Consider the following 12,316-nt stretch of genomic DNA (forward strand, 5'->3'; position numbering starts at 1 on the left):
CCCCCTTAATGGGAGGGCGATGCGCCTCCCCCAAGGACGATGGCAAAAAGCAACAAGTTGGAGCTAACGACAAAGAAGAGAGGCAGAACGAGGACAACACGGACAACAACGAGCATCAGGACAATGATCAAGCTCAGAAGGACAAACCCAAAGTGAGCTCATCCACATGCAGGCCAGTGGCCACTCACAGGCCAAAAGTGGAATTTCCTAGTCACCGAATCAATGCCAGAATGTAGTTCATGAGGGATCACGCATTGATAGGCAAGTTTATTGGACTTTGGCTGACTGAGAAAGCACTAAGGGGCTGGATAAACTCCAAATGGAATCCAAAGGGTCACATCACTCTGCAACTAGGGCCAAAGGGTTTTTTCACAGCCGTATTTAATTGCCTGGAAGATCGTAACAGGGTTCTGGACGGAGGTCCATACTTATTCAACTCCGCGGGCCTATATCTCAAAGGGTGGGTTGAACACTTCAATCCTGATAAGGAAGATCTTAGTTGTGCTCCTGTTTTGATAAGGCTATATTCGCTTCCATGGGAATACTGGGAGGAAAATTCTCTACAAGAAATTGGAAATGCTCTGGGCGAATTCATCAAAGTAGCAGAGGAAACAAAACTATGCAGATACACATCATATGCCCAGATCTGTGTCTACATGGACCTCAAGCAAGCCCTGCCAGATATGGTAAGTCTTTTCCATGATGATATTGAATGGATTCAGCTGATAGATTATGAGAATGTACCATTTAGATGCAGAAAATGCCATGATCTCGGCCATCTCTTCAGAGATTGTCCTCTAAATAGAAAACCCCCATCTTAAATGGACTCAGACAATCCTTCTCCTGATGGGTTTACCAAAGTGGTAAATTGCAGAAGAGGTCATAAGAAATCGAGAGCCAATACCAGGACCACTCCAGCTAACTCGTCAAAACCCTCAACTAGCAATAGTTTTGTTGCTCTGGCTAGTAACGATGTTCAAGAACCTAAAAATATACCTCTAAACGACAAGGAATTCAGTAAAGAAAAGCAAACCGGGGTCTCACCGCAGCCAGGGGAGAGCCAGTTCAACAAATCGATCCCTCATACCCAAATCAAACTCGAGTCTTGAGTTTCCAAGGAATGGAAGTTGATAATCCAGCACCCAGCTCAAATGCTATAGAGGAAACAACTGAAGACTACCAAGAGCCCCAACTCATGGAGGAAGACCCTGAGAATATAGATATTGGCGAACTGGTCATTCTAGGACTAGAGCAGGCATGCAAAACGAGAAAATTTGATAAAATCCCAGATTGGCAAGTTGACAACCTGGTGGAGGTCCTCACTCGCGTTAAAAAAAAATACTCTCTGGGGGTCCAGATTGGTAGTCAATGGGATGGAAAGTTCATTACCAAAGACAGCAAAAAGCGAGGGAGGAAAACCACTCTCGAAAGAACTATCAGAATAGGAGAAGTGCTAGTTGAGTCCGGTAGATATGCTAAGCTGACCAAGTACTTCAACATCAACCCCAACCCTTCTCAATGAAGCTGATCTCATGTAACATTAGAGGGCTTCATAGCCCAAGGAAAGGCAGGCTTCTAAAAAATATGCTTATGCAGGAAAAACCTAGTATTCTCTTTCTGCAAGAAACAAAATGTAACTCGACAGTTTTGGAAAAAATGGCAGCAAAAGCTTGGCTAGGAGGGATGGTAACGGCTGTTGATGCTCAAGGGGCGTTGGGAGGACTTGCAGTTCTTTGGGATGCGCGAGTGATTCAACTTGACAACATACACGCAAACCAGAACTTCATCCAAGCTATATTTCACATAATCGGCACTAACATCCATGGTCACATGACTAATGTGTATTTCCCTCAGAAAACTATACACAAAGCTGAAATCCTGGACACCTTATCGGAGCTCAAATCAAACAGGTTGCACCCGCTATGGATATCTGGAGGTGACTTTAACATGATCGCAAGACTGGAAGAAAAACAGGGAGGCAGGAACAGAAGCAATAGAGATGGGAACATTCTAAAAGACTTCATACAGAATAATTGGCTGATAGATATACCTTCAAATAATGGCATATTCACATGGAACAACAAAAGAGAAGGTTCACAATAGATAGCTTCACGTCTTGATAGATTTTTACTATCAGATAATGCAATTCATTTGGGGGGAGAATTCATTTCTTCCATCCTACCGATATCAGGCTCTGATCACTGGCCAATAGAATTGCAGTGGAATCGACCCGGCAACAACATTCAGCGTCCTTTCTGGTTTGAAGCTTTTTGGTTAACCCATCCGGATTTCAATGAATTAGTCAGATCAACATGGCTCAACTTTAGTCCCTCTAATGGCTCTAAGATGACTAAATTCCAGTAGAAACTAAAGCACCTTAAAGGTGAAATCAAACACTGGAATCATACATCCTTCGGCAACATTTTTCAAGCGCAGAAAACCCTTAATCAAGACATGAAGAATGTGCAGCAGAGGATCATACACGAAGGACGCTTTGAGGACCTAGCAAAACAGGAACAAACTCTCGAAGCCCAAATCCTAGCCAGAGCTAAACATGAGGAAACACTATGGCGATAGAAATCAAGAGTAAAGTGGCTGAAGGACGGGGAAAAAAATACAAAGTTCTTTCACAGAACCACAGTGCAACGCAAAATGAACAACAACATATCCCACATCAAAGATGAGCAGGGAGCAAGGATTGAGACTCACGAAGGCATTGAAAATGAATTTCTCAGGTATTTAAAACAAGCCCACCAAGAGCCCAACATAGACAGAACTCATGCTATTGAAAAAGTTCTGAGAAACATTCCCAAATTAATCACAGAGGAGCATAATCTTCTCCTTCTTCGTCCCACAAGCCTTCAGGAAATCGAGAATGTCGTGCGTCAGTTGAAAGCAGGGAAAGCACCGGGTCCGGATGAATTCACCTCCAACTTTTTTCACAACTTTTGGGGTCTAATAAAAACGGAGGTTTGGCAAGTGGTGGAAGAATTGCGCACTTTAAGATGGATGTACCCAGGGCTGAATGCTACCTTCATTGCTTTAATCCCCAAGGAAGAGGAATCCAGCACTCCAGATAAGTACAGACCGATTGCTCTCTACAACATTATTTATAAGATTGTCTCAAAAGTTATAGCTACCAGATTGAAATCATTGCTCCCTCTCATTATTTCGCCATAGCAATCTGGTTATGTAGAAGGCTAGCAGATTACGGATGGTATTATTTTAACCATGAAATGATCCATTCTCTGAAGCAATCAAAGAAACCAGGTATGCTGCTTAAAATTGATTTATCCAAAGCTTTTGATAGCTTAAGCTGGGTTTACATTCAAAAAATTTTAAATGCCTTTGGCTTTGCACCTTCTTGGGTTAGATGGGTTTTGAGTTTGTTATCTTCCTCGTTCTTCTCTGTGCTTATCAATGGTATACCTTCGCCCACTTTCCGTCCCTCCAGGGGTATCAGGTAGGGAGATCCCCTCTCCCCATTCCTATTTGTCATTATGGTAGAGGGGTTCGGAAGAAGCACCAAATCAGCTCTGCACTCCTAGCGGCTCAAGGGCTTATCCTTTCTCAATTCCCCCACTTACTCTCATCAGCAATTTGTAGACGATAACATGCTCTTTGGCCATCCTTCTGTTCAGGAAGCACGCCTTCTCAAAGCTCTCCTATCGGACTTCTCTGAAGCTTCAGGAGCCAATATTAATCGAATCAAGTCTCAAATATTTTTCTTCAATACTCCTGTCCCTACCCAAAATGCCATAGCCCGCATTCTTGGTTTTACTATTGCCTCTCTTCCTTCTAAATACCTTGGAGTGCCCTTAATGGCCTCGGCTCTAAAGCATTCCTCATGGAAAATCCTGTTAGAAAAGCTAGAGGCGCGTCTCTTCCTTTGGACTCACAGGGCTCTTAACATGGCCAGCAGACTAGTTCTCATTAAAGCTGTTCTTCACTCCATGCCTCTGTATCTTTTTTCAATTTTAGCAGCTCCCAAATGGGTGCTCAAGGAAATAAAGAAGCTCCAACGTAATTTCTTATGGGGCAACTCTGGTCCCAATCGAAAGTGGGCTTTAGTTAAATGGGATAAAGTCTGTCTTCCGAAGAAGGCTGGAGGTATTGGTCTAAGGGATCCGGGGCATAGCAATAAAGTCATGGGAGCCAAAATTTGGTGGAGATGGCTTTCAAAACCCAACACTCCCTGGGCCTCCCTATGGACAGCCAAATATGCAAACAATAGCCCTATCAAAGAAAGAATCTGAATGTCATAAGTAAGTACGGGCTCAGTGATATGGAATTCGACCATTCAACATAGGAAACGAATACAACAGCATAGCTTATAGGAAATTAAGAGTGGCAATATAGCTAGGTTCTGGGAGGATTCCTGGCAATAGCTCCCAAAGATCAAGGACATCCTCTCTAACCTTCACTTACCAGAGCAAGATTTGCATGAGCTAGACAAGGTTAATCAATTCTGGAATCCTTCTTCCTCACAGGGGTACAGATGTTGGATTGAGGTTAAACAGATATTACGGCATGGCTCTGAGCAAGCTCAGACCTTTCTTTCCTCAGAATTACAAAAGAGGCAAATCCTCTCCTCATAAGGAATGGACATTCTAAGGTGGGGATATGAAGAGAAGGGCACTTTTACCACAAGGGGAGCATACAATGTAATCATCAAGGAACAGATAATCAAAGATGTTCTATGGAATAAAATCTGGGATTCCTCCAACTGGCTGAAATTATCCACTTTTCTTTGGCTCCTATGTCAAAATAAAATTCTCACTTGGGATAACCTCAGAAAAAGGAATTTTTATGGCCCATCTATATGTCTCAACTGCAAGAAAGCAGAGGAATCAGCTTTACATCTTAAGCAAACTTGTCAAATAGGACGAAAGCTGTAAGAAAAGGTTAGCTTCCGTTGCCAAAAAGAAGGCAGAGTTCATGGGGACATTAAAGCTATTGTTTGTAACTGGAGTTAAGCGCCTTACCAAAGAAAACTCCTCAACACTCTTTGGCAGCTTATTCCTGGTCTACTGATGTGGAACATCTGGAAGGAGCGGAATCGCAGGGTATTCAAGGACCAATCCATGTCTACAGAGCAGATCTAGACTAGGCTATGCCAGAACATTAAAGAATCCCTATCCATTAAGCCCTGGTCCCAAGAAGACTTTCCAATGCTGCCGCAGGAACAATCCATCTGGGCCAACTGGAATATTCATCTGAATCAAGAGCCTACATTCAAAGGCAGTCCTTCTTTGAGTGATCAAATCCCGACAAGATGGATTCCACCGCCCAGTAACATGATTCAGCTCAATTTCAACGGAGCCTCAAAAGGCAATCCAGGAAAAGCAGGATTCGTGGGGGTATTTAGAGATCATCACGGAACTCCTTTGCTGCTCTTTCTTGGATCAAAAGGGTGGGATTCTAACAACTCAGCAGAACTAGAAGGATTATGGCGAGGTCTCATTCTAGCTCAGGACAGAGGACTTTTCCCACTCATCATAGAAGGGGATTCTCAAATTATCATAAACTTGGTTACAAAAATCATGCAGGGTACTCCCACACACAAGGTCAGCAGCAGTTGGAGAATGGCTCAAAGACTTGAGCTAATTGACAAATGGCTTTCTCAACACAGGGCAATTTCATTCAAACACACGAGGCGAGAAGGAAACAAGCTGGTTGATTTTCTAGCTAATATAGTAGTGGAATGTGGGTTGGATTTCTTTGCAGGTTCACTCTCCAGCATTGCCTCAAAGGATCAGCTCTCAAATTACCATAACATTGTAAAGAATGATATGAACCAGGAAGTAGATACACGCCCGGATGCGAGTGTCCTTGAGGTGCATTTAACGCCGGTTAACTCTCCGCCGGCAGCTGTCCTTGCATCTGGTGATCCGGCACAGCTCCCACAAACTCACCGCAATTGATATCAATGCAATGGGGTATAGGATTATGGTTAAGCATTCGACAATGAATGCGTGCCCTATTCGAGATCCCGTGCAGGCTGTTTTATTCATGGCTCAGCTTCTGGTTCAGGCTATCGCTCTCATCGGCTCTTTCCATATCCATTTGCTTTTTTTCCCGCATCCCTGTTTCGCTCTGGCCGCTTGGGGGCTTATCCAGAATCTGTTCTCTACCTGGTCTTGCTTAATCCCCTTCTCAGGTCTCTCTGTTAGTTTGAAGATGGTGCGACGCCGTGGTGTTTCTCGCCATGGAGGCACCAGTGGTCGTGCTTCTCAGTCTGCCCCCCAGAATATCATTCCGCTGGCTTCAACATCCGCGCCTTCTCCACCCTTTGATCATGGCAAGCCCTTCGCGCACAACTCTTTCCAAACCACTCGTTTCAAATTTCACAGTCGGCTCAATAAACCCGTTTTGTCAGCCAGCATTATGGTTATCTTGGCTGAGGAGGAGGATAAACCCAGCAACTCTGTTCATACCACAACGTCTCAGTCTCAAGACGACAGTGTGCTTCAGGGAGACGTGGTTGGGACTGTGTTCAATTATGACAATGTGCAGGAAGAGGGGAATGTGCCTGAGGCACCTCAGCCTCCAGTTGATTCTACACAACGCAATTTGCCTGCGGTCGAACCGAAGCACCCTCCTGATGGCAATCTGAATCTGGAAGCTCCTACAGGTGGCGGCGACATGGGAGATGGGGACAACGCCGTCGACATGTGGATGGGCTCTCCTAGCCAGGTGGAAAAGGGCACTCCGGACTCTTTGAAACATGCTTGATTTCTTCGGTACAGTACGCAATGATGGAAGTCTCCCTTCTGGTCTTTTTATCATTTTGCTATGCTTCTCTGGATTATGTCAATTCTGTTTTGTTTCAGCTCCTGGTTAGGTATTGATACCAGCCATTATAGTCTAATGAGTTGTATCAGGTCATGGCTCAGAAAGCCATTGTTTTTGCTAAATTTTGTATATGGCTATCAGGGCAGAACGATTATCAGCAACGCCATAGTCCTCGATAGTTTTGCAGTGATGTTCATAACTTTGGTGCGCATTTTTGTCTGTAAGGGATCTAAAAAACATGTTTTAAGTCTTCTTAATCCCGAGATTGTTGTCACAGGGGTTTATGTCTATCAAGATATCTGGTTGAGGGATGGCTTCAGCCTCCTCTGAGGTCTTGACCTCTTTGTAAATATTTTTTCTCTTTTTTAATAGAATTAGCCTTTATGTAGAAAAATAAAAATTAAAAATAAAAATATATCATATGAAGTGAGTTACGGGTTTTTTGGCCATGTGGTATTGATAAGCCATGGTATTCACTATAACAAAGCCTATTTACAAATTAAGAATCTCCATGGTAAATTTGAGATAAATGTCTATGGTTAAAATTCTTGTTCCATGTTTTTTTAAAAGTATATAAGTTTGACTTATATATTGATTTTTTTTATAATTATTTTTTGCTATGTCTCCATATTCTTGTTCCCTAGTTTTTTTTAAAATATATATATTTGACTTATCTATTAATTCTTTTTTTAATTATTTTTTTCTCTGTCATTTTTACATGGAAATAAATTATGAAACAAAGACACTCTCAAAGGCAAGTGCCTTATGGAACCGGGTTATTGGAAGATAGGTAATGAAATCATTCAATTTCCTCTTAAAACTTCCTTTCCATCACAATGAGATGCTCAACAACAACATTCATAAGAGATCTACACCATTTTTGATGTTTTTTTTAATAAACAATAGTTTTTATTTTCAACTATAATTTCTCCGTTTTATAAAACCATGATGGACAAATTATCTAGCTTTTTATTCTAGCTTTTGTTTAGAATTATCCGATGTAAACTATAAAAATAATTTTTGTATAAAATAAAATTTGTGTGATTTTGATGAACTTAATAATAAAGTTATAATTAGACAAATTACTTAATAATAAAGTTATAATTAGACAAATTTTTTATTTTTAAATTTTAGCAATATGTGATGTAGCATTAAGCATTTTGATTGGTGTGATTATTAGAGTGTTAATGCATAAGATTTTATGAGATCCTTGTATCTCTCTTCTAACTAGAGTACTTAGATGGGTGACCTTCCAAGAGGTCATAGTGCTGCACTATCTCCTTTTTGTCAATTAAGATTATATTAGATGGTTGGGAAGATTTGTATTATGGATTGATGTTATATTAACAATGAACCATATAACATGATTCAATCATGTTGTATTCATTATCAAATAACCTTTCACATGCAAAAACAAGAATGAGTTTTAATGCATTATTAGTTTTATGTCATATATTGGTAATATGTCACATGTTAGTGGCATTTTGATGGTTGTTGTTTGGTTTCCTTCCTTCTCAATTAAAATTATGCTCAGAGATGAATCAATTTTTTTAAAGATTTTGTTGTAATAATAAGGGATTAGTTCTCTTAATTCTCTAGAAAAATTGTTTTCCACCTTGTTTTTAGGATTTGGTGCACCCAATGCCAATAAACTTTTGAAGTGTGGAAATTTATTAAATCTTGTATTGGCTCTAGATTAATTAAAGGTTTATGTGTTTATAAAAATCATAGCCATCTTGAGTATTGTCTTTTTTATAAAGTTTTGGATGTTAGTAGGGTTTTGAAGAGATGAGAGATTCTTCTATCTAATAATTAAATTTTCACTTTCTTAATAGCTTTTAAAGTACTCTCCCAAAAAATCATTTTCATAATAACTTTTAAAATACTCTCTCAAAAAGAAATAATCAATTGTAATGTGTTAAAATTATATACACTGTGATTCGTCGTAAATGTTAAATTGAAAGGATTAAGACATGATACAAATTATTACACCAAATAAGATGTCTAACTAAAAAGTTTTTCATTAAAAATGCAGCAAATTTCTCAACAAAGTTACATGAATAAGTATGTGGGGTGAATTAAAAACAAAAAACAAAAAACTAAACCTCGTGTAAAAAAAATTGAAATACACATTTATTATTTTTTTGCCATTTATATTAAAAACATGATAAAATTTATATCAATTTTTTTTTTTTTTTTTTTTTTCCTATTTTAATAATATTATATTAATAATTACAAGTAAAAGAAAATAATATCACTTTGTTGACATTACAAATCACTTTTACTATTCTGGTACTTTGGTTTCTAATTTGCTTATATATAATGGAAGAGAGTGAAATGTAAAAGTTCAAGCCAATTACCACAGCCAAAAGACTCCATTATGGGTAGTCCAATTTGTTGAAGTCCCAACAAAGTCATTGACCCTCTGTAGCACTGTCCGGTAGAGTCTAAAAGCGTAGAGTAGTCTAAAAAACATTACGAGGAAAAAAAAAATGACTTAAAAACCCTTATAAACTAATGGCAAGGACTAGACACAAGAAGAAAACTTGCAGGCCACAAGTACTGGACATGATCAGCAGAATATGGCTACCAGTGGACTGCTCACCTCATGGCCCCTTCCATCAACCCAACTCAAGTACCCTGAACTTGAGCATCCTTTCTTCACATTTACAGGTGTGATACTGACAGAGAATTCCAGCTTTTCATTCTTTTCTTTGAACACCAAAAGGTCAGGTTCCACCTGCACTGAAATTTCTGGAGGAGTCTTCACTATTGCTGTGTACACAGATGACGTCTTATTTTCATTTTCGGCCACATTGGTGACAATTCTCTTGAATTTCTGTGGGACTGACCTCGTCTCGTTCCTGAAATCTGCAACGAAGGAAGGATAGTTGAGGTCACCAATGGCCCCATGGGCGGCACAGGAGTAATTCTTCCGGCTCAGTAACCTAATTTCTTGGTTCGTATAATTGAGAGCACAGAGATAATCCAGATATTCATTCACCCCAGCATCATAAAGCAGCCCAGGATCTGCTGCTTTGTTGGCATTAAGGTGCCCGGAACCGAGAGCCATGGGATTTGCGGGACCAAAACGAGGGTCGGCCTGATCTGTTATAGCCCGGCCGGTATTATCCACTCTGTAGGCCGTGGTCATGAGAGCTGACCTAATGGCAGCGGGGCTCCAATCCGGGTGCACGGCTTTCACCAGTGCCGCCACAGCCGCAGCATGAGGACACGACATAGAGGTGCCGGAATCCAAAGAGTAGTTGGCCTTTAACGGAGCAGATCCGACGAATGTTGCATTTTCATAAGGCAATACGGCCGCCAGAATGTCGACGCCCGGCGCAATCACGTCCGGTTTCACAATTCCCGGGGTGAGAAAATAGGGCCCTCGCGATGAGAAACCTGCCACGACAGGCGCAGGCTTAAATCCCAGCCGGGTTACCACGAATCTCAATGCTACAGTGGTGTTTGCATAATCTGCTATTAGACGACCTTGACCCGAAGAAACCGACACGGCGGGCATCGAGTAACTGGAAGGCGACAGGACACGTGAAGTGTGGTCGTCGTAGGCCATTATAATACCGGCAGCTCCGGTTCGGTCGGCTTCTTTAATCTGGAAGTCGGGATCCTCAGAACTGTTACTCATGCACAGCAAAATTTTACTGGCCACAGATTTTGGATCAAGCGACCGGAAGCGGCATGTTGGAGAACTCTCGTTGAAAACCAGGATGCCGGAAACAACTTTTTTCTCGACAAAGTAAGAAGTTCCCTCCATGAATTTCCCGTTACCGAGATTTATTTCGGCTGCGAATGCCCGATCAATGGTGCTAGCTCCTACCGTCAAAATCCACGGCGCGCCGTTTAGGACTGTTGATCCATCCGGCCCGTTGTTGCCGGCGGAACAAGAAACGAGCACGCCTTTCTCCGTGGCTGCAAAGGCTCCGACAGCTATGGGGTTCTGGATGAGATCCTCGGTCGAGAGGCCAAATGACAGCGACAAGACGTCGACCCCATCGGCTATAGCTGTCTCTATCGCGGCAAGAACGTCAGAACCCACGATGTGCTCGGGGTACCAGCCGATCTTGTACATGGCCAGCCGTGCCCGAGGCGCCATGCCTCTGGCCGTGCCCGTTGCGTAGCCAAAATAATCAACATCCGGCACAAAGTTTCCTGCGGCCGTGGACGAGGTGTGGGAACCGTGGCTAAAATAATCTCGGGCGGAATTGTAATCGTGGATCGGATCTATGTGCCCACCACTTGCCAGGAATCCTTTGTTGAAGTAACGAGCTCCGATGAGTTTTCTGTTGCAGAGCGAGCTATTAAAGGCAGTTCCCGCCTGGCATTGGCCTTTCCAACGGGCCGGTACCTCGCCCATTCCGATGTCTCTGAAGCTTTGGCTGTCGGGCCAGATGCCACTGTCTAGAAGTCCGATGATAACATCTGAGCTGTTGCCGAAGTGTGATTGGGGCCATATGCCAGATTTTTCGTTGAGGCCCAAGATGTTGTAAGAATATGTGGTAAGCAACTTTCCCGTGGTGTCCGGGTAGCTTGCTAGGTGACCTTGCGCTTTTGTCAGAGCGTCCAGCTCCGATTGGGTTAGCTTGGCGCTGAACCCGTGCATGACTGTGTCATAGATATACAGTAAGGCTTCTTGTTTCTTGTTTGTTGTGAGAGATGTAACGATGGAATTATACCAGTGCTCGTGAGAGGAAAACACAGTGGGCATCTGAGATTTATCCATGTGGACTATGTGAATCTTCCCATCATCCCCTGCTGCATCAGCAATGACCGCTGATATGAAACATATGAACATTAATACAGCTTTCATTGTGCAGGATTTTAAGCTTTCACACAAATAATTGATACTTGCAGATTCGCAAGGACACCACCAAGTCACCCTGACAATCCTGCACAGTATTCGTTGTTTTTTCCTGATAAGAAGAAGAAGCAGACTATTAATAAACGTGGGGATTGAAGAATGAAATCTGTATTGTTGCTGTGGAACAACAAATAATGCTAACCCTAACTGGATACTGACACCCTCACAATAATTAATTTTATTTGCTCACTTCTGCCTCATCTAACCTTCCACCCTTGCACACTTCTACCTTACCCCACTTCTACCTCAGTTTTTATATTTCACATTTTCAACTCATTCCTACCTCACTCAACTTTTTATATTGAAGAATGAAATCTGTATTGTTGTAGTCGAAGAACGAATAATGCTAACCCTTTAAAGTGCATGCTGACACCCTCATGTTTATTTTACTTGCTCACTTCTGCCTCATCTAAACTTCCACCGTTACCCCCACTTCTACCTCGGCTTTTATATTTCACATTTTCAACTCATTCCTACCCACTTTAATTTTTATAACATCTTTAACGTTTACCCCACTTCCACCTCAATTTTCATATTCTACAATTTCAACTGTCTCTACCTTATTAACATTTTGTGGCATTTATACAATAATCATGCACTTTCACCCTAGAGTCTTTTCAGCTGCATCTACTTTAAAAT

At 41.7% G+C, this 12,316-nt stretch overlaps 1 protein-coding gene and 1 pseudogene across 1 annotated transcript; one reads left to right on the forward strand and one right to left on the reverse strand.

Moving 5' to 3' along the window:
* Positions 1-239: 239 nt before the first annotated feature.
* On the forward strand, positions 240-821 carry LOC149243647 (uncharacterized). The gene has a single exon (XM_089371268.1). The coding sequence runs from the start codon at positions 240-242 to the stop codon at positions 819-821; it is 582 nt and encodes a 193-aa protein (XP_089227394.1).
* Positions 822-9,236: 8,415 nt separating this feature from the next.
* LOC149243648 (subtilisin-like protease SBT1.7 pseudogene) lies at positions 9,237-11,724 on the reverse strand (annotated as a pseudogene).
* Positions 11,725-12,316: the final 592 nt, after the last annotated feature.

The sequence above is a fragment of the Pinus tabuliformis genome, chromosome 8 (genome assembly GCF_031772625.1).
Source record: "Pinus tabuliformis cultivar Carrire ecotype Pingquan chromosome 8, CPIR1, whole genome shotgun sequence".
NCBI classification, from domain to species: domain Eukaryota; kingdom Viridiplantae; phylum Streptophyta; class Pinopsida; order Pinales; family Pinaceae; genus Pinus; species Pinus tabuliformis.